This window comes from Chlamydotis macqueenii, chromosome 2 (assembly GCF_036417535.1).
Source record: "Chlamydotis macqueenii isolate bChlMac1 chromosome 2, bChlMac1.mat, whole genome shotgun sequence".
Lineage (NCBI taxonomy): Eukaryota > Metazoa > Chordata > Aves > Otidiformes > Otididae > Chlamydotis > Chlamydotis macqueenii.
In genome coordinates this window covers 150,433,810-150,456,975 of record NC_141557.1, presented here as the reverse complement: position 1 = coordinate 150,456,975, position 23,166 = coordinate 150,433,810, and the positions used below count along the sequence as shown (strand labels likewise).

The 23,166-nt window shown below is 37.6% G+C and overlaps 2 protein-coding genes across 2 annotated transcripts in view; one reads left to right on the top strand and one right to left on the bottom strand.

Moving 5' to 3' along the window:
• MTBP (MDM2 binding protein) overlaps positions 1-18,972 on the bottom strand; it is a 32,546-nt gene extending 13,574 nt beyond the window's left edge. The window contains exons 1-17 of the mRNA XM_086741215.1: positions 18,862-18,972; positions 18,235-18,315; positions 17,242-17,315; positions 17,010-17,155; positions 16,464-16,522; positions 15,416-15,560; positions 14,059-14,173; positions 13,375-13,509; positions 12,493-12,587; positions 11,646-11,718; positions 9,944-10,061; positions 7,162-7,335; positions 5,891-6,004; positions 4,395-4,559; positions 3,912-4,005; positions 2,290-2,445; positions 408-503 (exon numbers count right to left, since the gene is read on the bottom strand). Of these exons, the coding sequence (XP_086597341.1) occupies positions 408-503; positions 2,290-2,445; positions 3,912-4,005; positions 4,395-4,559; positions 5,891-6,004; positions 7,162-7,335; positions 9,944-10,061; positions 11,646-11,718; positions 12,493-12,587; positions 13,375-13,509; positions 14,059-14,173; positions 15,416-15,560; positions 16,464-16,522; positions 17,010-17,155; positions 17,242-17,315; positions 18,235-18,315; positions 18,862-18,937 (1,916 nt within the window). The 5' untranslated portion in view covers positions 18,938-18,972. The remainder of the gene's footprint in view (positions 1-407; positions 504-2,289; positions 2,446-3,911; positions 4,006-4,394; positions 4,560-5,890; positions 6,005-7,161; positions 7,336-9,943; positions 10,062-11,645; positions 11,719-12,492; positions 12,588-13,374; positions 13,510-14,058; positions 14,174-15,415; positions 15,561-16,463; positions 16,523-17,009; positions 17,156-17,241; positions 17,316-18,234; positions 18,316-18,861) is intronic.
• Positions 18,973-19,044: 72 nt separating this feature from the next.
• MRPL13 (mitochondrial ribosomal protein L13) overlaps positions 19,045-23,166 on the top strand; it is a 36,623-nt gene continuing 32,501 nt past the window's right edge. Inside the window, exons 1-2 of the mRNA XM_086741214.1 lie at positions 19,045-19,133; positions 19,790-19,913. Coding sequence (XP_086597340.1) covers positions 19,107-19,133; positions 19,790-19,913 — 151 coding nt within the window. The 5' untranslated portion in view covers positions 19,045-19,106. The remainder of the gene's footprint in view (positions 19,134-19,789; positions 19,914-23,166) is intronic.

Here is a 23,166-nt window from a genome sequence, read left to right as displayed (position 1 = left end):
GACTATTAGTTTAAAAGTGCCTACGATTTAAAATCCAAGAGGAAACTACCTGTGTAGTTCACTCATGTGCTGCTCCAGGGATTTGAAATGTACCTATGAACTCTCTTCCCCTTGCCACTTCCAATTTTGAATTAAATTTTTCAGAGGTACTGAGAAAAGCTACAACAGTACAACTTAGAAAAAAAAACCTAAATGTTTTTACATCACCGTCAAGGTAGGAGTGTTGCAATTTGAACCAGTGAATAAAATAAAGGTAAGAAAGGGAGAGGTGGCATGTGCGAAGTTGTTCCAATGCAGGATACATAAATTTTTGCATAATTAACAATCATGTTGCTTGAAATGTTTCCAATTACACCTTGACCAGAAGTTGAAAAATAATTTGGGGGAAAAAAAGACAGGAAACTTACTCAAGTCCATGATAATGGCATCCAGTTGCTTTTTCAAAAGGCAAACTTCTGAGTTTCCGAGGAGTGAGCTCTGGTGTTAAAAAGAATGCATTTTCACTGAAAGGAAAAAAATACAGATCTGTTTTAACTAGTTACAGTCAGGACAAATTATACTTCCAGAAGTCAGAAACAAATGCCTTGACAGAGGAAGACTAAACCAGCATGTTTTGTAGCTAAGCCCCTAGGGTACAACATCAATGGAAAATTAAATCTTGAGAATTTAAGTTCAACTAACAAACACCAACTGAGCTATTATTATTGCAGAACATCTGAGACATTTCAACCAGTTTAGATGTCACTGCTCTGAATAATTTATCAATAATACCAGGCAACTATAACCCCCTTTCACAATGGGGCATCTGAGTAGTAGAATGAGCTGAGAGGAATCGGGAACCGACCTCCTATTTCTCAATCCAGTGCTATAAACAGTGAATGCCTTCCCTTTACCTTCCTGTTGTTGTCTAACCTATCAGTCGCCTTTCCCAGGCTTTGTAACTAATCACTTGTCTCCTGTGATACTTAAATTCCAGCTAGTAAATCTGTGCAACTAAGTCATATGAATGTATTTGAAAGTATCTCAACAGAATAAGCCACAGCAATACAACAGAGCGAGCTGGTGCCAGACCCTAGCACACCCTGTAAAGTCACACCCCAGTTATCTCTAAAGAAGGGAAGAGATGAAGGTAAGATGTAGCGGTATCTGAAACTTACACATTGCTTCAAGTTTTCACATAGACTGCCTCTGCAGCACTACCACTGGGAAAATTATCTGGGAAAAACATCCAGGAAAGATGCGATACTGAATCTAAGAAGACAGCCGTTTAGAAGGACTGTCAGCCAGAACTCTTAATCTAGAAAACCTCTATTCAAGCTCAAACACAGAAAACAAGTGAAAACTCCTTTAATTCACCACTCTCATAAAATCTCTTTTTTTCTTCTGTTGGTCAGGAAAATCTCTGTGTCTGTAGTCACTGTGCTTGAACATTCACTCTGCAAAGCTGCTCATTATTTCAGAGAATCTAGCTAGAGCACCTTCCAAGGGGGTGAGGAGCTAGGAATACAGAGTTCTGCTGGACACAACAGTAACAGCAACCTGGTATGTCAGAAAGGGAACGGTTCCCCATCTCCCAGACAACAATCTAGCTATGGATTTTCACAGGTTTTCTGGTTTCTTTTTGGACCAAGTGGAATACATACAGTAGAAGTCATTGGCAGACCTTGTAGCCTTCAAGCAATAACATTTATCCTGCTTTATTATCTAGTATCTTGATTTTGGCTTTATACTTCCCTTAGATATCCTAGATCTCTTAATATTATGAGAGAGAATCACATTACAGTAATGTGCTACAAAGCAAAGGTTTCATCATCATACTTTCTCATAACAACTGGCACAAATCCAAGCAAACTGGGGCAAATCCGTTCAAATTCAGACCTCACTCAGCTATAGCTCAAAGCAACTAATTCAAGAGAATCAAAGTATTCTCTGCTATAAAGCTTCTCCGGAGGCTTTTGAAAAATCAGGGATTAAAAAAACATTTTTGTAGTGAAAAAATTATTCACTTCTTTCCCACACAACTAACTGGAATGAAAATATTTTACATCATAGCCAAAATCCCAAATCATCTGCACTCATTAACTAACAACCCTGTAGGAAACTCTCAATCTTCACTGCCTGTTTTCTAACTTTCTTGAATTCTCCACTCAGAACATCTCTAAATTCGTTTCAAAACTCCAATAAGTATTTTACAGAAGTCTCCCAAATCCTACAGAACCTTTCCACTCACAAGCCCTCTACATCAGTTCTGAGATGGCCTTCAGTGGTTTCAATGCACTGGATTCATACCGTTTGGGAATTTGTAGTGGCTGAAGATCACCAACTGGTAGCCCTTCTGGTGTGAAATATTTCAGTAATTCTTTAGCATCGAGCAACGTCAACGACTCCCGCTGGCTATCTTTATGCCCCAGCAACTGCTCAGATGAATGTGCAAACATAGAAACTCTGAAAAAAAAGGAAAAAAAAAACAAGACCAATCTAAGATTTTTTTTTCTTTTCAATGTAGTAATCTTGTTGTATTTAAAAAAAATTTTTAAATCACTGCTAGTCTGGAGCAATTAAACGTATTTCCAAAGTAAAATGAACAACGTTGCTCCTTGAGAACAATCACATGAATGTTCATGATAAAGTACAAAATGTTGAAGAAATTACTTTCTTCAGTAGGATGGTAGAGAATTTGCACCCTACTGAAGAAAGTAACTTCTTCAACATTTTATAGCTTAGGTATGAAACATAACATGGGAAGAACATTATTCATCCCTTTTTTCTATCTGGACTTGTAAGACCAAAAATTAATTCTCATTGAAAAAAACCAAACAGAGATATACAATATGCAGCAAAGGAACCATAAAGCCACTACTGCATGCAACTCTCCACTCTATTTTTTTTTTAGTGTCCTCAATCAAGTATAGCAAAGTTCCCTTTTTTCTACTGTTACACAACATGCTGTACACTGATTCAAAATAAGGAGAAGATAATCAGTTCAGAATACAATGAAATAAACATTAACTGACTATGAAATAGATCCTTCAGGAAGCTTTTCAAAAGCTAATTAGAAGGAAGAACTTTACCTGTTTGAGAAACAGAAGCCAATAATAATAATAATAATAATAATAATAATAATAATAATACCTATGAGACAGCAGAGATCTAATGTGAGAATTTCTGACATGCAGAACTCCAATCTAGGCCATGGCCAACTACAGTATTTGAAACACAGAAGTATGATGGAAGTAACTAAAAAATGGCAGTTGGTGAACACCTGGCTTTAAAGGTCTGTCAGCAAAAATTTTAAGATCCAGCAAAGATCATTAAGACTCATATAAAGCGAGAGCTAAATTGAAATGACTAGGCTGTATTATGTGACACAAAGTTCTACAGGTTTCACTTAAACAGCACTGAAGGAAAAAGAAAACCAAATATAGATTTCAAACCCTACTTTAAAATTACATGAGACTTGATACTAAGTCCTGATTATCTAGGAAATATGAGGAGATTAGAAACACATTGTACATGCTGACATGCTGACATTGACAACTGCTGTAGTGGCTTTATTATTTATGTTCCAGGGCATGATGGGAGAAAAAAAAAAAAGCTTTTATATGTTTTTCTACTATGGCTACTATTTTCTAGCAGTGCTATTTTGGTACTTCAGTTTTGGAACTATGTTACTTCTAGCTAACTTTCAGCTGCATTTTGTCAATAAAAGTTAAAACAATACTACTTTAAAAACCAAGAAAATACACCTTTGGAAACTGACAGAAACATAGGTTCAGCCTTAAGCATTGTCTCCTCTCAAAGATTATCAATATATTTGAAAACAGTTTACAGAATGGCTATCAACATAAACAGTTTCTCTAGAGTGATGTTCAATGACACTACAAGAAAAATCTCCAGTATTTAAGCATTACCTCATTTTTTGTTTGATTTTTTCAAAGTTTTCCAAATTCTGAAGAACTTGTCTTTCTGGCCACTCCAATGGACTTGACTCCATTAAATCAGATTCTGCAAGAAATATATGGTGGATAGCCCTTAATAGAAGTCAAGAATATTATCCTTAAAGAAATATTTATATGTATATATACTCCTTTTTTTATATATCTCTCTCTACATATATATCTATATATCTTTACATATATATCAATATAAGGAAAATCTGCCTCATGCCATGATCAGAAATGTTTTCTGCATATTTTTTTTTTGTCAAGGAAAAGAAAGGAAATTGTGAACAGGAAAGTAATTTCAGTTTGCAAAAGAGTCTAGAAAGCTACTTTACTTTTCCTTTTATTTTTCCCCTCTTTTGGTAAAAGACTCTCCTTTTAGTAAAAAAAAAATTACAGGTATGAAAATACATCAAAAGAGAAGGAGTTTATTTTCTAAATAACGATACTTACGAGAAGTCACGGTACCTGACCTAGTTTTACTGGCAACCTTCTGTAGAACAGGCTTAGAAAAACTAGTGTTGCACAGGTCCAAAATACATTCTCTTGAAAGTTCTAACAAGTTTTTGAACTCATCAGTAGAAATAACTGGAGGCTGCTCAGTCAATTCCTTTCTCTCTATAAAAGGAAAGGGAAAGAAAGAGAAGCTACTGCACCTGCCAAGTAATAAAGAATAACTGAAGCCTGCTAATAACCAAGCAAACAAAAAATCCCCACTCCAAAACAATAACACGAGTTAACCTGACACTTACTACTGTACCCTCAAGCAAGGCACAGGTGGTTTATTCCATCGGCAAGTAAAAAAACTTAGCAGTGAGAAGAGCTGAAATCACAGCAAATTACCTTTTTATAGTCCTTTAATTTCTGTGTATGTGCATTTCTGAGTATATCCAGGTTTGAATCCCCCAGAAACAAACATCTGGACTTGCTGAGCCTAAGTATGAAAAAAGCTCCAGTCTACAGAGCCTCCTACCCACCTATTTTTACTGCTGTTGTAGGAGTGTGGCTTCAATATAACTGATAGCTTGTTCCAGTCTCCTTGGTCAGAATATCAAGGGTCAGGTAAGTCTGATACAATTTAGGATAATTAGCAAATCCCAAACTGTTCCTATTCAGTCTTCATCCTAATGCAAATGGGTGACTCACTCAGAACAAACTAAAATATAAGTTCTAAGGCAGCCCCAAGCTCAAGGTTAAAGTAGACAGGAATCTGAGAATGACTGCAAGTTGACATGAGTGGGGGTTGAAGACAAGACTATTAGCAGAAATCTTATTTTTCTTAAGCTGACATTTTATTAATGGTAATATGCTTAAATTATCTTCACAGTACGCCATTTTCAATAATCTAGCTGATCTCTCAGAAGCATTTTTTGTTTTAATTGAGCCTCTCTGAGCAATGGACTTAGACAGAAAAAATCAGTACAGTCAAATGTACTCTGCAAAGTCATGAAAATCTACAGAGGATGACCTTTCAGTTTTTATTATGAATGATGTATAATGATAAATGTAACAAATCTCCAATGCATACTTCTCCAGAAGCCAGAATTCTTAATTTTTGTAGAAGGCACACTCTGTTTTGTAAAACCAAATTCTTATTTTTGTAGAAGGCACATCCAGTAGTCAGGTTTTTTTGGGGAAAAAGCATTAAAAAAACAGAGCAGAGAAAAAGTTAAATTACCACATTATTATTCCAAAACTATACTCAGAGTATTAGTGTAACAAACACCTACCAACTTTATTTTAAGTTCAGCATACTCTTTTTCTCAATATTTAAAAGTCATTATCTGCCATACAATCATTGATACACTACAAAAGTTTGTTTTCAAAGCTCCAGTTCTTTCTTGACAAAGTGATCAACTCACTTGTAAGATGAGTTGACACATTCAGTCAGAAATAAAGACCTTTTAAATATTAGTTTGAGAACTACCAGTGCTCTCCCAAATACTTACTGAAATATTCCTTTAAGGCAAAAACTTGAAGATAAGACAGTTTCTTTTCTCTCTGTACAATCTCCTCTCCACAAAAATGTGGCAGAGACTTGATAAAATCACCAATACGAAAGCCTGTACAGATTAGGAGAAATCTATCATTAAGATACTCTCATAGGACTTTGGAGACAGTAGGTCATTACTTCTTAAAAGAAGACATAAACAGCAGACATACAAATGTCATATTCAAAGGAAACAACTACACTTTCAAACATAGCCGATAATTAAAAAAAAAATTAAGACATTAATTACAATTGAATTAAGACACCAGGGGGATAACTTGGAATAAACGACTGACCAGTATTTTTGAATTCTGTGCAAAACCAATATAGTGACAACACAATTAACAAACATGACTGACATTCAAAGAAGGTAAAAAGATCCTAAGTTTGATACTAGGAAAGAAAAGTTTTCTCCCAACATATGGTCAAGGACTTTCAGTGTTCTGACACTCCACTAATGGGATTTTAATTAGGACAAATGGTAAGCAGTCAGTCATATCACACACGGATTTACTTCAATAATAAGGAAATAAGAGGATGCGGGTCACTGTGCTCTTTTTCTTTGTCAGTGTTATTGAGAGCAAATCCATGAATTAGCAGTGGTATCTAGTATGTGTAGTTGTAACAGCCAACCACTCTAAGATAAATGTTTAGATACATCCTCTTACCTACTGGAGCAGCTGATCACCTGCTAGCTCATATCCTAACCACGCTGCAGTATATGGACATCTGCCATGTAACTGAAGACATGATCACGAAGTTCAATTTGCCTGCCAGCCATGAGGTTTTTATTTAAAATCACCAGTGAAATAGGCTTGTCAACAGATAATTGCCTTGATTTTAGGCATGGGCTGGTCAGTCTTTATACCAACAACACATATGTTTTAAAATTTAAGTTTTTACAAATTTGATTTGCATTAATATTACCTGGACAGTCCTCTACATTAAAACATTTAAAACTAACCACAGTTATGAGAAATGACTGACTACAACTTTAAGCAGTTGATTTAAAAATAAGGTAGTAGTACATTGTGTGAATAAATAAGCTCTTATTATAATTGTTTATCAATTTGAAAAAATATTGCTGAAAGAATAGAGATATTCATCAAAATGTAATGTTCCTCCTTATTTTCTCCCTTTTAACAGAGACTGGAATGAATAAAAGGAACATAAACATTTCAATAACATTTCCCTGCATTCAGATACTCTTAAATAAATAATAACTCTTACTTGACTCTGTTTCTTCTGCTTTTGTCTTTAGCTTTCCATTTACTGCAGCAAGAGTGGCCGTACCATTGATCTGGCTAGCTGAATGAATCAAGGTTGCTTTACATCCTCCAGAGCCGTTGCCTTGTAGCAAGAAATAATATCGGCAAGATTCTCCTTTCAGTTCAATTTCTGGAACTTAAAAAATTTTAAGAAATAACTGTGAAACACCCTTAGGAAAGCAGCTTTAAAACAAGCTATAATCCGCCATCAAAATTCTTTCACTTGTTCTCTTCCGTTCTGTGAGAAATCTTACTAACATCTTTTTAGGAGACACACTAACAACAGCTGATATTTACCCCCTAAAAAGCTACAAACTGAAGAGCATGCAAAAGAAATGAGCTACAGCAGCAAAGATGAGTCGGATTACACTGCTGGCTTAAAGCTAGCATATTACCAGCACCTAACTTCTGTGACTGCACCGCGGGCCAGCTTTCTCATGCAGCCTACAAAGCACACCTGGAAACTCTAACCACCAACTAAGAGAAGCTCTTTCATTGCTCTTAGTAAAAGGAAAGCCTTTACCTGGCAAAGTTACGTTTCTAACATGAAATAATTAAGAGTGAGGCAAACAGTGTGCTACATAAGTAAATTAGAAAAGGGTCTGTTCTGCTAGGTAAAAACAGGCATTTTTGCATATGTGGATTGAAATAATGACAAATGTTCACTGGAAGACCGTGTATCTGTAGAAGAAAGAGGAAATACTGTACACACTCTTCCCCAAGAAAGGAGCATTATTCATTCATAAGAGTTTCACTCACTGCTTTACATTTGTGCATAGCCTGGGTGAGAGATAAATACCTTTTATTTTTAATCACAAGCATATAGTATGTAATTCTGAAAATAAATTAATCTATTTAACAGTGACATTAGAAGGATGGGTTTGCTGTGTTTTTACAATAACAAATATTTCAGAGCACCTTGGTAGATGCAGAAATTGAGAGAATGAATACTTCTTGATGTAGTAAGTTTTAAAGGTCAAGACATTTATATTTGCAATAATGTCTCAATAAATAACTCAAGTAGAGCTTGAGTTTTTAGCATTATGTATTTTTGCTGGCAACAAATATAAAATATTCCAGTGTTTCTCTAAAAGTTTATATTGGAGGGGGAAGGGAAGAGAGGGGAAATCCCACTATTTCAATACATAAACGCAGAGAAAGAAGAAAGAAAAGAACAAGAAAGAAAAAAAGATTCCAGACACTTTTTCACTATTTTCCTGTTCCCCATTTCAGCTACTAATTTGAAACATTTTCCCTTTTGACTTTATCTTGGTATTTCAAAGCTGATTCCTCATGGGAAAGCTTTTCTTTCTCATTTTAATCTTAATTAGTATTTGGGAACTACCAATTCAAAGAATTACACCCTCCTACAGATGGAAGAGATCATTGTCTGCAAATCTTTAATACAGCCAGATTAGTGGTAGCCACTAAGAAATAGTTTTCAACTAAATGAGCAAATACATTTAAATGGGCAAGTTTCTCTTCCTGTTCTAAATTTCACCCAAGAGGCCTAATAACCTATTGTGTATTACTCATCACTGTACCATAGGGCAAAGAAGATCTTGCAGATACCGGGGATCTCGTACTCATTTGACTGCATTAATAGTATCTCTCCAATACAGTGTAAATGCTGCTGCTGTGATCACCCCTGTAATTACACACCCTCTCCAAACATGCAGAGATCATTTTGAATCAATATACTGACAGCACCCTCTCCACAGAATCAAGCTTCTTGCCCTGTTATACAGTTCTTCCTAATTCCTCTCAATTTTTTTTGTCTATGCCAAAATCTGAAAGAACATCACTCTCTGTCAGCCATCCTCATCTGCATACTTTTTTACAAATGCTACCTTCAGTGGGCAACAGGAGTCACTGTTCCTCGGAATCTGTAAGAATTATATAATTAGACCACTGTATAAACAATAAAATCACATAAGAAGGCAGAATCCTACATCTTATGCTGTCCTAGATAAGTACTTTAAGCAGTGGGCTATCACCAGGCTCCTTTTAGCCTGATGTTTTTAGTCCCTACAAACCTCAGTCACTACTTGTACAGTGCCTCCCACTTGCAAGGCAGCATATAGTATATTCTCACCTAAAATAGGAGCTGACCGAGAAACTCCACCCAGTCTTCCTCTGCACTAATTCTGCTCTCTCACTTCCTGAATAAATTTTCTAAGCATTAGCAGACTGTGCAAGGAGTCAGCTGCCATCAGTACAGCCCCATAAGGAAGAAGGAGCCTATTCGCAATCACTTGTTAAGCACATTGGCTTTCAGGTGAATGGAGGCACCCAGTATTTCCTGATGTTCTGTATTTTCCTTGGAAGAGGTTGAAATTAAATGCAAGTGCACTGAAGAACCTCTGGAAATGCTTAAGCGAGAAGGGAAGCACCTACGTGAGCCTCTGGCCATGGATTGTACAATCACCTTAGAAAGGTATGTGGAAGCTGGACCTCAGCTGACATATCGGATCCAGAAACGGTTTAAAGGAGATGCATTGTTCCCCTAAAGCTTGCCATGATGTTATTATCCATTTTCCTTGACAACAAGTCTGTGTAACTGAACACACATTCACCAAAATGTTTTGTGGCAATGAAGATTATAATTGCTGACTTAATTCCACTGGAGAAAAAAAGGGCATCCCAAATGTATAGAAAAAACCCACCATATATGTATATGTACACATACACATATAGATATAACCATAACAAAATACACCTGTAGTCATCTTCCTTTTACATACCTGCAATGACCTTGGGTTTCCTAGCCATATATTCCTTCCATTTCTTGGTACTCAGTTGGGCAGGGGATGGGATCACTACACTGCTAACGTTACAGGGCAACGTAAATAAGGCTCCAACCTAAATAACGAGAGCAAATACAACACACGCAATATTACTGAAATCTATTTTACATTTCGATCTTGAACTACTTATTTGGCATTACTTCAAATGTACTCCAATTGGAGTAAAATATCTTTATTCAACAGTTCTTTCATTCACATCAATTGAGACAGAACAGCATTTGACACTGAAGCTGTAAAAATGGATCTCATTTTTTGCTCTAGTTGAGAGATCATTAACTGCCGAGTTTTTATTTCATACATTATAAGTCTTTCCATAATCTGGCTAAAGACACTTCTGTAGAGTACTATCCAGAATGAAAAGGGAATTCAAATATATAGTTGGCATCAGTCACTCTGCATTCCTTTGAAAAGCATGTAATTTTTTTCCTCCCTACATATTATCTTTTTAAAATAATCAGATACTGGACTCTGTTTACGTCTGTATGTAAACTTCCCGCTAATAGGCACTAATAGAAAAAATGTATAAGTATCTGAATACTCAAGCAATAAAACAATGCTTTTACAGCTATTAGAAAAGCCTACAAATGTGTAATATTTCCAGTAGTAGACTGAAAAAAAATCCCTACAAGAAATCGTTATGTTGAAACATATTCAATTCTACATATGCAGAATCTAAAAAGTACTCTGAGAATGCCATTTAACTCTTCTAGCTTTGTCTTTAAAAGAACCCGTAGAAATGCAAGCTCTCAGATTGCAAAAGATATTTGACCAAAAGTTCAGTATATTCATAGAAAACTAAAATTACTTGGGATATTTATCAATATAGAACTATTTCAAAATATTTTTTTGTTACAGTATTAAAAAAGGACTTCTTTCTTTTCTGGCTAAGCATAGTGGAGAATGGAGCATCAGAGAAGGAAAAAAGTTACTGAAAACCTAAATCACAAGCTGAAGATGAAACATACATCCTGATAATGGAATACCATGTCCACAGTAAATAAAGAATGTAGGTTATTCATTTTAACTGTATACCATTTCCACATTGCAGGCTCTGTTTTGATTGTGGTACGGATTTATTTTATAAACACTAAAAAAAAACTTTCCTAAAAAAGCATACATCACTTCAAATATTCAGGAAAAACATCTTCAAACTAATACTGTGACTATGAATAATCATACTATCATTCCAAGGCGGGGTGGGAGGAAGTAGGTTTGTAAATGTTTCAAGTACTCTTTTTATCCAAAATCAGAATGGAAAAGGAGAATATGCACACTTAAAATAAAAAAGCTTACCACTTCAGACTAGCTAGATACATTTTGTAGGTTGCACACGTCTGCCTTTTTCTAAAAAACCAGATGAATGATGATAGCACAGAAATTATCTGTCAGGATAGGATTAAAAGCTACAAAACATTTTAGGAGACTGAAACTTAGCTAAGGTAATGAGAAAAGTGTTCAGCGGGCTTACAAATTGTCAGGACCTGTATAACATACACCTTTAAAAGCTAAATTTGCTTTAGAACTAAATATTGAAGGAGCTTACATAGAGACTGGTTTAAAAATATTATTCTTGTATCTTTTATGAGCAATATATGTATCTTCATTTGTCTGCTATACCCAAATAAAAATAAGTTTTTACCTTCCCAGAGAGCGAAGAAATCTGGTCCAAAAGCAGCGTAGATGTCTCCTTGATAGTCTTTCTTGCCAGGCTCCTGAACAGAACAGTTTAAGGAAGCTCATCTTCACAAAGAACTGTCTGCAACTTTATTTTACAAATCATGTTACCACAATATTTCAAATAAGAACTGCAAATGTCTAATATTTGGTACTCCAGTAGCACAAAATATATGAAACTCACCTTTCGCAGCAAAGTGGTACACTTGGAAATGTTATATGATAAAATATACCACTGACATTTTTAAAATATGCAGGCATAAACAGTCATTTATATATTCAAATTCCTAGCAGGCTTATACTGCCTAAGCTACTATTGTTACACCAAGACTAGTACCAAAAGTACATAAATTTAAAACCAATAGGAATACACCTTGAAATCTCTGCAGTACACACAGCTCAAGAGAAAACTCCTCAATTTACCTTGCCACAGATTTTGCACCTACACAATAAAAACATGATTTCTGGAAAAATGTTTCTATACTGTGAAGGACATTATATACATTAACGAGTACAGCTTGTTTGTTGTTTTTTTTTTTTAAAACTTACACAGCAGTAAATATTTCTGAGTTATTTCCCCCAAAATAGCATACACCTCAAGAGACAAAGTATATGTGCAATAATATAAAAAATAGCTGGTTATTGTTATAGTAATTCAAATTTCAACATTTAAAAAAATCCAGTCATGCCGAATCACTATGACTGCATCAGCAGGCCAGAATGGAATGAGCCCTTGCCAGTCCTCACATATTACTTGCATAGGTAGATCCTGATTGTTTTCTGTAGTAGTTTAGATCCTTAAAAAAGGATACAGCTCGAATTCCAGATCCGATATAAAAAAGGAAGGTAGATCAGAGAGCACCACCATCTGTAAAAATTCTAGTGCAGAACCATAGTAATGAAAAACCTGAAAAGAGATCAAATAAAAAAATCTGTAACACTATAGATGATGTTATCTCAGTGGAACTTCCTCAAGTGTTTCGCTGGAGGAAATTGCCTTACAAGTACATTTGAAAGAGGTGTAAGAAATATAAAGAGAAAAACATTTCACAATATCATATTAAACATAATTATATAAAAAAAAGAAGCTATTTAATTCTGTTCAATAAAACTTAATTTCTAGAATGTCAATAACGTGCATCAAATGGGTTGTAACTCTTACCCAAATTCAAAGAAAAATAAAATCTACCAGGAACAGAGGAATGCAATCCAAAATGTACATAGGTTAACAACTAAAATAATAATCTCTTAACTGATATCAGTTTTCATAAACACTCATTTTTGGTTTCATCAACAAATATGATTCTGGAGTTCCCATCAAATATCTACTCCCAGTGGAAAATATGAAACAACAACAGTCATTTAAAAAAAAAGGACTTTTAAAATGAAGTAGAAAAGGCTAGATAATTACAGAATTTGTAAATAAATTACATATTCTGAGTATTAAGACTGAACAAAGTCTCAATTTGTACTTGAAAAAAAAAATCGGTGTCACTTTCCTAAAAACAAATAGAGGAAATTTTAAGGACCTGTTGTGAGAACATACATGAACAAAAGAAGTATTCCTCAATCTTATTCAATCATTGCTTTTAATGTTTAATTTTCAATTCTGACTAGGGTTTCTCCAATTACTGATTTTCTGAGGAAAGTAAAACAGACGAATTCTAGTGTCTCAAATAAGGATCAATACTTGCCTCTGGCAAAGAATCTGTATTCCTTGTTTGCTGGTCTTTCTTAACAGCAAAGCAAGATCTTAAATGTGAAGTGCTGAATTTCTTTGCTGAAGTGCTCTTCATACAAAATTTTGGAAACCTAACTTCTGATCCAAACTGGACCAGAAAAAAAAAAAGAGAGACAATAAATATATGAAAAGAGAGAGAAAAAGTATTTCTGTTCAGCCAGTTACATGTATTATTATTTTAAACCACTAGTATTACATTTGGTTCCAGTAGATATGTAAAACTAGGTAAAAATATTAGACTTAGGTACTGAAAATGTAAACAATGTCTTTCGCAACCACAAACCTATCAGTCTTTGCAGAAACATTAGACGTGCTTGCAACAATGACTTAGAGTCACATGATCATGTTCAAGTCACAGATAAAAACAATCGAATTTTGAACAAGAAATACTTCAGGGGAGACTACCTGGATTTCCGAAATTCAAATCTTAATGCCTTGATCTCATTTATCCTTTCATCATGATAAAAAATAAGTTGTTCCCCCACCCATCCAGATGGGTTACACTTCACCTCTTTGAATTACATTGTCAAAACCAAATTTGGCTTAAAGCATAAAATGCACTGTACAATACATGCTTTAAATTATGTACACAGATGCTTTAAAAAAAATAAACATAGCTGAAAAAAAGTTACTTTACCTTTCTTTCCCATATCTGAATCTTTCCTCTCCAGACTTCTTTTAAATCAATAATATTCATTACATTATCTGAAGATACAAGGTCTGCTGATAGATAGTCTGCAATCTTTTGCCAGCTATTGTACAAATAAGGAAGAATTAATCTTACCGAATTTAGTATTGCAAATTAACATAAAGTGCAATTTGACTGAATTTACCTATTACCTCTTAGCACTGAAAGGCTGTGTGTGTGTTAAGACAGACATGTATAGCTTTATATTCCACAAAGTACAAGATATTATAGAATTGCTAGTTCAGGCTCTGTAAAGGAAGTCGTTCATATCCTCCATGAATGTGACAGCACAGAACCTCATCAGACATCAAGTAACATGGGCAATGTCAACCTGCGGGCATACCATAGTAAGGCTGGGTGCCAGAAGCTGGAGCAAGGGCAGGTACCTATCAGTGGCCCATCTAGATGGTTTGAAGTTAGCCTTGTAAGTAGAGACATGACTGGAGAAAAAGTATTACTCAAATTCAGCAACAGAGCGAGAGAACAGCCAGTATTTGTGAGCCCTACTGGCAGTCTGTCTGCTAAGAGAAATCAGCACTATCAACGGAACAGGAAGAATAAATAAGAGAACTTTCATCAGAGAAATTGTATGCTCAGATGGCCTCATTTTACACAAAAGGCAGAAAAAATTATTCAGTGAAAAGCCGGCTGCACAGGAAGACAGCAATGAGCACTGAGATCAAGAGCTCACAGAAGTCACTGCAACAATTCAATATCCTTCATATACCTTAAGAAGTACTATATGGTAGGTATACCGCTTATTCTATCCAAGGACTGAGCGTTCAACTTTTTAATTTTAAACAGTTTTATTAACTTAAAGTTAAGCTTAGCCACATATTCTATGAAGCAAAGGACAAATCAGACACACTTTTTTCCTCCCTTAAATGTAATACCACAGGTAATATAAAATTTAAAGTAAAACCAGCAGAGATATATATTTATTTCACAAAAACTGGAAAATTGCAATCAATACCACCTATTACGTAGCATAGTACGTCTTCAAAACACAGTGTGCACGCTGAAGCCACTGGTGATGGAAAGGAAAGAGAAAATATTTTACCTTCTGATCCCATAGACACAGAAACTTCAGAGGACTTGGTTTTTTGCCTGCCCCTCTGGTTAGGGCATGTATTTACAACAAATCAGCATGAGTAATTCCTCCTCTCAAACAATAATAGAAGACAAATCTATGTACTCTCAAAGTATACATGTAAAGTACTAAAGACACTTTTTATTTGAAAACACTGACATACATTAACACAAATCAGGAGTGACCTTGTTTATAGACCTAAAATAAATGGCATACCCTTTAGAGTCATTTGCTGCAATCGTGATTTGTGCAGAGTGCCATTCTCTCAGGTGTTTCAGGGCACCGATAGCAGGTAAGCAGTCTTTTAACTTGGGTTCATCTCGTTCAACTGCCGTCAGTATCACATCAACCATTGCTCTGCCTATAAAAACAACTATATGTGACTCAAAATACCACTGTTCAGTAAATGATTCTGTTATTTAAAGATAGAAAAGTACTGGTTATCACTGCACTGAAATGGGCTTAAAGATCAACTTCAAGCAACTTCAGCAAAATTTAAAACACTTTTCACGCATTTTATCTCATTTCTTGCTACTCCTCTTAGATTAACATAAAATAAAGTATTTTGCCATTCACTCATTTACAGCAGTTCTACACCATTCTCTTCTCTCACTCAGCACTGTTTCTGACAGATCAGAGTTGTCTCCAGTACAACTACGCTATGTCATTTTCATCCTTTTAAAACCTCTAAACTGCTACTTCTCATTCTTTCCACATCCAGTTCCTTTGCCATCCCAACTAACTACTGCAACATGATGTAACCCTAACATGCAAGGTGATATGCATCTCCAGTTTATAAAATCTGCATCCAATACTTCTGGTTTATGCTCCTTCACACCTCCTTTGGCTCCCACCCACAAGTGATCAGCTGGCAAATCAGATGTAAGCCTGATGTCAACATCTTCATTTTTTTTTCATAAAAACTTCCTATGGTTGCATGTTGAGTTTCATATTGCTTACTGTCTTTTACTACTTTGGTGCCTTTTTAGATGGAAAAAATAATTATATAAATAGCTACCTTAATCTCTACCAAAACACAGTCTTCCAAAGAAACAAGCAGCAAACTACTCCACCAGCTGATCTACAAGGCCAGTCATGCTCAAGATCCTTAAACTACCTGCAACAGCTGCATACAAGTTAATTCAACTACCAAACTAACATCCTCTGAGTTTTTCCATTTGACTATGATTTTACCTGCTGAGTTTTTAGAATAATAAATAACAGGATAAACTCACAAAGAGATTGCTCTTTTAAGAGATATTACCTGGGGCAGGCAGTTTATCAGCTAACTGATGCAGACTTTCTGCAGCTTCATCATAGATACTGAAAATGAAGAGCAACATGGTTGGAAACAAAAAGGTAATTTGGAAACAAAAAGTTACAACTAATGAATGCTACCTGATGTAAGTATCTGATATCTTTAAAATTCTGCACAAGCATATCTAGGCATATATATTTATCTCACCTTTTACTGAGGCAGAAGTAGGCTAAATGACTTCAAAACAGTCTGTATTAAAACTGGAAATAAGATTCAAGACAGTCAGCTGTCTGTTAACAAGAAACTTGGTTTTGTACATACAACTGTCAGCTGTTAGGAAACTGTTCAGTTACTCTATAAAAATCATCTATAGTTACAAAAAATAAAGCTATATTAAATGAAACAGAATTATTTTCAGTAGTAGTAGGGAATTGTTCATAGTTGACTTGCTTCAGTAATAACTTGTACATGTTAAATTTTCTTTATTCCCTTGGCTCATTACTGTTAAAAGTCAGATCACTATACTTTGAATAAAAATAAAAATATGTATACTTAGTCATCAACAGTGACTCTCTACTGTTATTGTCTTCTTCCTCAAAATTCTGTATGGCGCCCAGGCATTCGTCAATACTTGTCTGGAGAGAGTCTTCATTTTTCTGTGTGTCAAAATTTATTTCCTCCCAGTCAGAGCTGCAGAACTAATCAAGTAAAACGAATTTTGAGCATCACAGTTTTAACTTGTACTAGAGACAGGCACAGTTGAGGAACTTATATTCTCCCTTACCTGATAATAACCACATACAACGTGACTTGCAAAATACCACTTCTTTACACCTGGAATACCAGCCACTGAACACGCTGAAAAGAGATAAAACAATTATTAAAAAGAATCAATCCACTACAATCTATTCTTCCTCTTATAATGAGCATTTTTGTTGAAAGACCATGCAAGAAATTTAATGTGCCACAATGACTTAAATTCTACTTTACTTTGACATCATAATTCAGGTCTAAAGTTAGATCCCCTGACTGTTAACAAGTAAATCACGATTTTCATAAATAGGGTTTATGCAGTTCACAAAATTAGATGCTCTCTCAATATTTCTATGCAATAAAAAGCACAAAAGTTGAAAACAGCTTAACATTCCCATCTTCAGGAATTTTAACAGCTTACAGTGGTTCCCCAACATGAATCACAATTAGGTGACAGCTGTCGCAAGATGAGCCTTAACAGCTCAACACTACATATCCAAATCAAGTAAAGAACTAAGAAAGCATTTCTTAACAAAAAAAAAATCCCAAACACTCAATCCCTAAAAGTACTAAAGTAGATCTTCAGAAATCTATTTTAAGATGATAAAATGATTTAATAAATATTGATGGACTAGGGCTCTGAATTGCTATCCAACAGACTTGCTTCCAACGAAAAAATTAGAAGCCATGACAGTAGTAATGAAAATATCAAGCTGAACATGAAAAACAAGCCCTTTCCTACTCTTCCTTCCCAAGCTAGATTGAAATTTGTCAACCTTTCAAATCCCTTATCCTTCATTCCTGTGTCCAATCTATTTAATCACCTAACATCACAGCTGCTGACACAACACCAGTTCTCCACAGGAACAGTACCAGCAGGAACAGTCCCGCCTGAAGGCTCAGGCACACTGCAGAAACTGGGTTTCCTTAAGTTCCTGACTCGTTTCACCCAGATCATAAAATGTCCCTCAGCCCATTCCTTGATAACATTGGCCTACCTTCCTGTACCTTTTACCGTATTTACCTGGGAATGCGCTCACATCTGCATCTGTGGGTGAGTTACAGCTTTCTTTCAGGAACTGATAAATGTTTGCAGCAGTCCCTGCTGAAAGAAAAGTTACTCTTAAATCAACTAGTTACAGAAGTTAAGTCTTCCTTTCTCACAAATGCAGTATAAAGTTCAGTTTAATACTAGAAGTGTGGGGGAGTTGGACTAGATAACCTTTAAAGGTCCCTTCCAAGCCAAACTATTCTATGATCTTACGACCCTGTGAAGTTCAGGGTTTTTTTTTTTTAAAAAAAAACCCTGTCAACGGCAGATTTAAAGAGATAAATTTTGTAAAATTCTCGTTAAAACAGTGCATAGATCAGGAACGTCCTACCGAGGTATACAGCAGTGCTGCAATGAAACAGAAAACCCCGTAAATTGCTCGAGTCATTAAGGACTTTCAGTCTGAAAAAAAAAGCGGGAGTTTAACGAGGCAGGGACACAGAAAAGCCTGCACGGGCGCAGATCCCAGACCGCCGACCGCAAAGAGCCCTCAGCAAGGAGGCTCGGACGGGCCCCGCGGCAGCCGGCTCCCCCCGGCACGGCACGGCACGGCACGGCACGGCACGGCACGGCCTCCGGTCCCGTCCCCCGCCGCCATACCTGCTCCGGGGCCGCCCGCCGCAGCTGCCTCGCCCCTGCGCTCCCCCCAGCTCAGGTGCAAGATGTAGCGGTCCATAGCCAGCCGGGGACGGGGACGGGGACGGGGACGGGGACCGCTCCGAACGGCCCGCGCTGCCACCCTTGCACCGCCCCTCACAGGGCAGCGCTTCCGCTTCCCGCCGGTGCGGCGGCCAAGGGGCTCCGGTTCCCTTCCCCTTCCCCTCAGCCGCAGCGGGAGGGCAGCCATGGCCAGTTACACCAAAGCGGCACAGGTGAGCGTGGCCCTCTCCGCCTGAGTGCGGCCTGTGCCCGGCCGGCATCGCCTCGGCGGCACTCGGGCGGCCGCCGTGGCGCAGAGAGCGGCGGTGAGGGAGCGGGCGGGCGCCGGGACGAAGGGGCTGTCGGCCCCCGGGGGAGGGCCGGGGCGGCGGGCGGCTTCCCCTCGTCCCGGTGCTTGCCCGGGGGGGCGGCTGGCATGAGCCGGCACCGTCAGGAGGTGTGTGACTGTGAGGGACAAGGCCACCCGCTGCCAGCGGCTCGGGCCGTTCGTCTTCACAAAACTGCGCTGGGGGGAGCTGTGCCCTTCGCTGATAGGGAAAGGGATGTTGGGCGTGAAATGGCCTAGGTCTAAAGTTCAGTTAGCAATAATGGAAGCTTGCAGCAAGGCATCTTCATTTTTTGAAACAAAACCCTCAGCGCTGGTAACCTTTCCGTGTTGTTACCGCCGCTTCCAAAAGAAGCGCGTACAGCAGTGGGTGTACCACAGCGTGTGGCCGTGTTCTCCATCCCTGTAAAGGTTATTTGGAGGGCGTATTTCTTCTGGTATTTTGGAGTGTAAAAAAAAAAAAAAATCTAATTAGAGAAGCTAGATTTTTGTATGGCAGTGTGTTCTTTTGTGGTGTTAAGTACTACCCCTCTTTCTTTTTAGCAATGGGCTACTTTTGCCAGAGCCTGGTATCTCCTCGATGCGAAGATGCAGCCACCAGGAAAAATAGCAGCTGCAACTGTAATCAGACTTGAAGGCAGGCATAAACCTATTTATCATGCACTAAGTGAGTATTGCAGTAGATAAAAGCAGCTTTGCTTTCCTTCACATGTATTTTTCCTCTGATTTCAGTCAAATCTGTTATATAAGGTTACATTTTGCAATTGTTTGCAACTTACAAATGTCTTCATTTTCCTTCATATCTTTTTTCTTCATACCCGTCTACAACCTTATGTTGTTGCCTTTACCAGTTCATATAAAGCTTGTTATGAATTCATAATTTATTTTTAATAGATGAATTGTGGTGGATTGTGCTTCTGTTTTTTTAAAAAAACTTGAAATGTGGTTTTTTGCATTGATTCTAAATGTAAAGATTTAATTAATAGTGCACGTAATGAAACACTGATGTGATTGTGAACACCACTGAGTGGTGTCCCTCAGGGGTCCGTGTTGGGCCCAGCCCTGTTCAACATCTTTGTCGGCGACATGGACAGTGGGATAGAGTGCACCCTCAGCAAGTTCGTCGACGACAACAAGCTGTGTGGTGCCGTTGACATGCTGGAGGGGAGGGATGCCACCCAGAGGGACCTTGACGGGCTGGAGAGGTGGGCCCGTGCAAACTTCATGAAGTTCAACCAGGCCAAATGCAAGGTCCTGCACCTTGGGTCATGGCAATCCCAGGCACAAATACAGGCTGGGCGGAGAATGGATTGAGAGCAGCCCTGAGGAGAAGGACTTGGGAGTGCTGGTGGATGAGAAGCTTAACATGAGCCGGCAATGCGCCCTTGCGGCCCAGAAGGCCAACCGCATCCTGGGCTGCATCAAAAGAAGAGTGGCCAGCAGGTCGAGGGAGGCGATTCTCCCCCTCTACTCTGCTCTGGTGAGGCCCCACCTGGAGTACTGTGTCCAGTTCCGGAGCCCCCCAACACAAGAAGGATGTGGACCAGTTGGAGAAGGTCCAGAGGAGGGCCACGGAGATGACCAGAGAGACGGAACACCTCTCCTATGAGGACAGGCTGAGAGAGTTGGGGCTGTTCAGCCTGCAGAAGAGGAGGCTCCGGAGAGACCTTATAGCAGTCTTCCAGTACTTAAAGGGGGCCTACAGGAAAGACGGGGAGAGACTGTTCCATAGGGCCTGTTGTGATAGGACGAGGGGCAATGGTTTTAAAATAGAGGGAAGTAGATTTAGATTAGATATTAGGAAAAAAATTTTTACACTGAGGGTTGAAGAACACTGGCATAGGTTGCCCAGAGAGGTGGTGGAAGCCCCATCCCTGGAAACGTTCAAGGCCAGGCTGGATGAGGCTCTGAGCAACCTGATCTAGTCAGGGATGTCCCTGCTTCCTTGCAGGGGGGTTGGACTAGATGACCTTTAAAGGTCCCTTTTGATCCAAACTATTCTATAATTCTATGATTCTCGATTAGATGTTCTAAATGCTACCTTTCAGTAGCTACACAATGCCATAGAGTCTTGGAGTGGTTCTTCGTTCTGAATAAGGTGCAGAGCAGTGTTGTCTTCATGAGGCAACAGGCACAAACTGAAACACGGGAGGTTCCCTCTGAGCATCAGGAAACATTTTTTTGCTGTGAGGGTGACTGGAAGTGGTTGCCTAAGAGGTTGTGGAGTCTCTGCCTTTGGAATATTCAGAAGCTGGTTCTGCTTGAGCGAGGGGATTAGACAACATGACCTCCAGAGGTCACTTCCAACTTCAGGTATTCTGTGATGATGAGGCTGGAACCTGACTGATTCTTAAATGGGAGACATAATCACTGTTGAAAGATATCTTCTTGTTTAAATGAAAAAAAATCTTTTTGCTTTTCTGCAGATTAGAAGATTCTGCAGTAAAGATGTATCTGTGATCTTGTTCATTATTTGTAATATTATAGTGCCTGTCTTGCAGTGATAAGCATTTTATAGATAATAAAAAAGTGATCCCTCATGTTGGTGGTGCAATGTTTCCCATAATCCTATACTTCCTATAAAGGAAGCACTAAGCTTTGCTGATACATGTAAAGTGTACATGCTTAAAATTATACTTGATCTGTTTTCCATCATAGAAGGTAGTATTTGTACTGTTCTAAAGGGCTTTTAAATACTGGAGTACTGCTGTTGCAAATTATGTCTTATCCACAAGATGTCACTGGAGACTAGGGCTGTCTGAAAAATACGGGACACATGGAGAGGAAATGGTTTTGGTTGTGCTGTCGCAAAGATCTTTGATACTTTTGTGTTCATGAAGTTATAAAATACTGGAAAGTCGCTTAAAGGATAACTTTATTTGGTCTGAAGTATTCTGTAAATCTGTACCGAATGCCACTGAGATTGACAATGATAGGTTACTACTACTAAGAGACATTTGATAGTCTCTAAGAGAGCAGAGTATGTACAAATTTGTGGTTGGTGTACTTAATGCTTCCCTTTTTTTATTCTTTTTTATTTTTTTTTGTTAACAAGAAAGATTTTTGTGTCTATGAGATAACAGTTCCTTAGACAGAACTTAGATTTTTTTGTTTTGTTTTGTTTTGTTTTTAATTTGGTATCCAGATACCCATCCATAACATCATTCATTATGTATCTTTATCTTATGTTATCTTTGTGAGCAGTTTCACAATACAGAACCAAAAATAGTGGGCCAGATTTTTAAAATATTGAGTGATCTAGATCTTTATGTTGGGTTGTGAGCAGGTGTAGGTGAGCCACTTCTGTTGCTTGGGTAGGATTTGCTGCTGTTCTCTGCATCCTGAAAGGAGAAGACTAGGCTAGGTGGAAGTGTTCCGCAAGCCCAGCCTGGCCTAGGTGTTACTGTAGGTTGCGGTGTTAGTTCATAATGGCTAGAAGAAGCAGCTAAGACTTGTCTTCTAATGAAGATTTGGCAGGTAGTTTGTCAGTCTTGTGAGCTAACAGTTGACTGTATGATACCTACCTTTAATTATCATTTAGTCCTTAATTAAAATGTAGGAGGAAGAATTCATGTGCCTGAAGCATATGTTTTTACTGTGTGACAGGAATTTAATGAAGTTATAAATGTACAGAGGTATGAAATGCATTTACTGTGGCAGCTTAGGTTTATCTGAAGAGGTGCAATGTATATGCTGTATTTAACAAATTGCATGTAGCATAATGTAATAGAATATACTGGCCTTGTTTTTGTGTATTTCTTGAGGAAAATATAGTTACATACCTCATAAAAGTAATTTGATATTATAGCATGAAAATAGCATAAATGAAGAGTTTTCTTGCAGGATATTTTGTGTATGTTTTTCAAAGCAGGATGCAATTTGGCTCTGTTTGTGAAGATGGTGAATATTTTTGCTTTCTT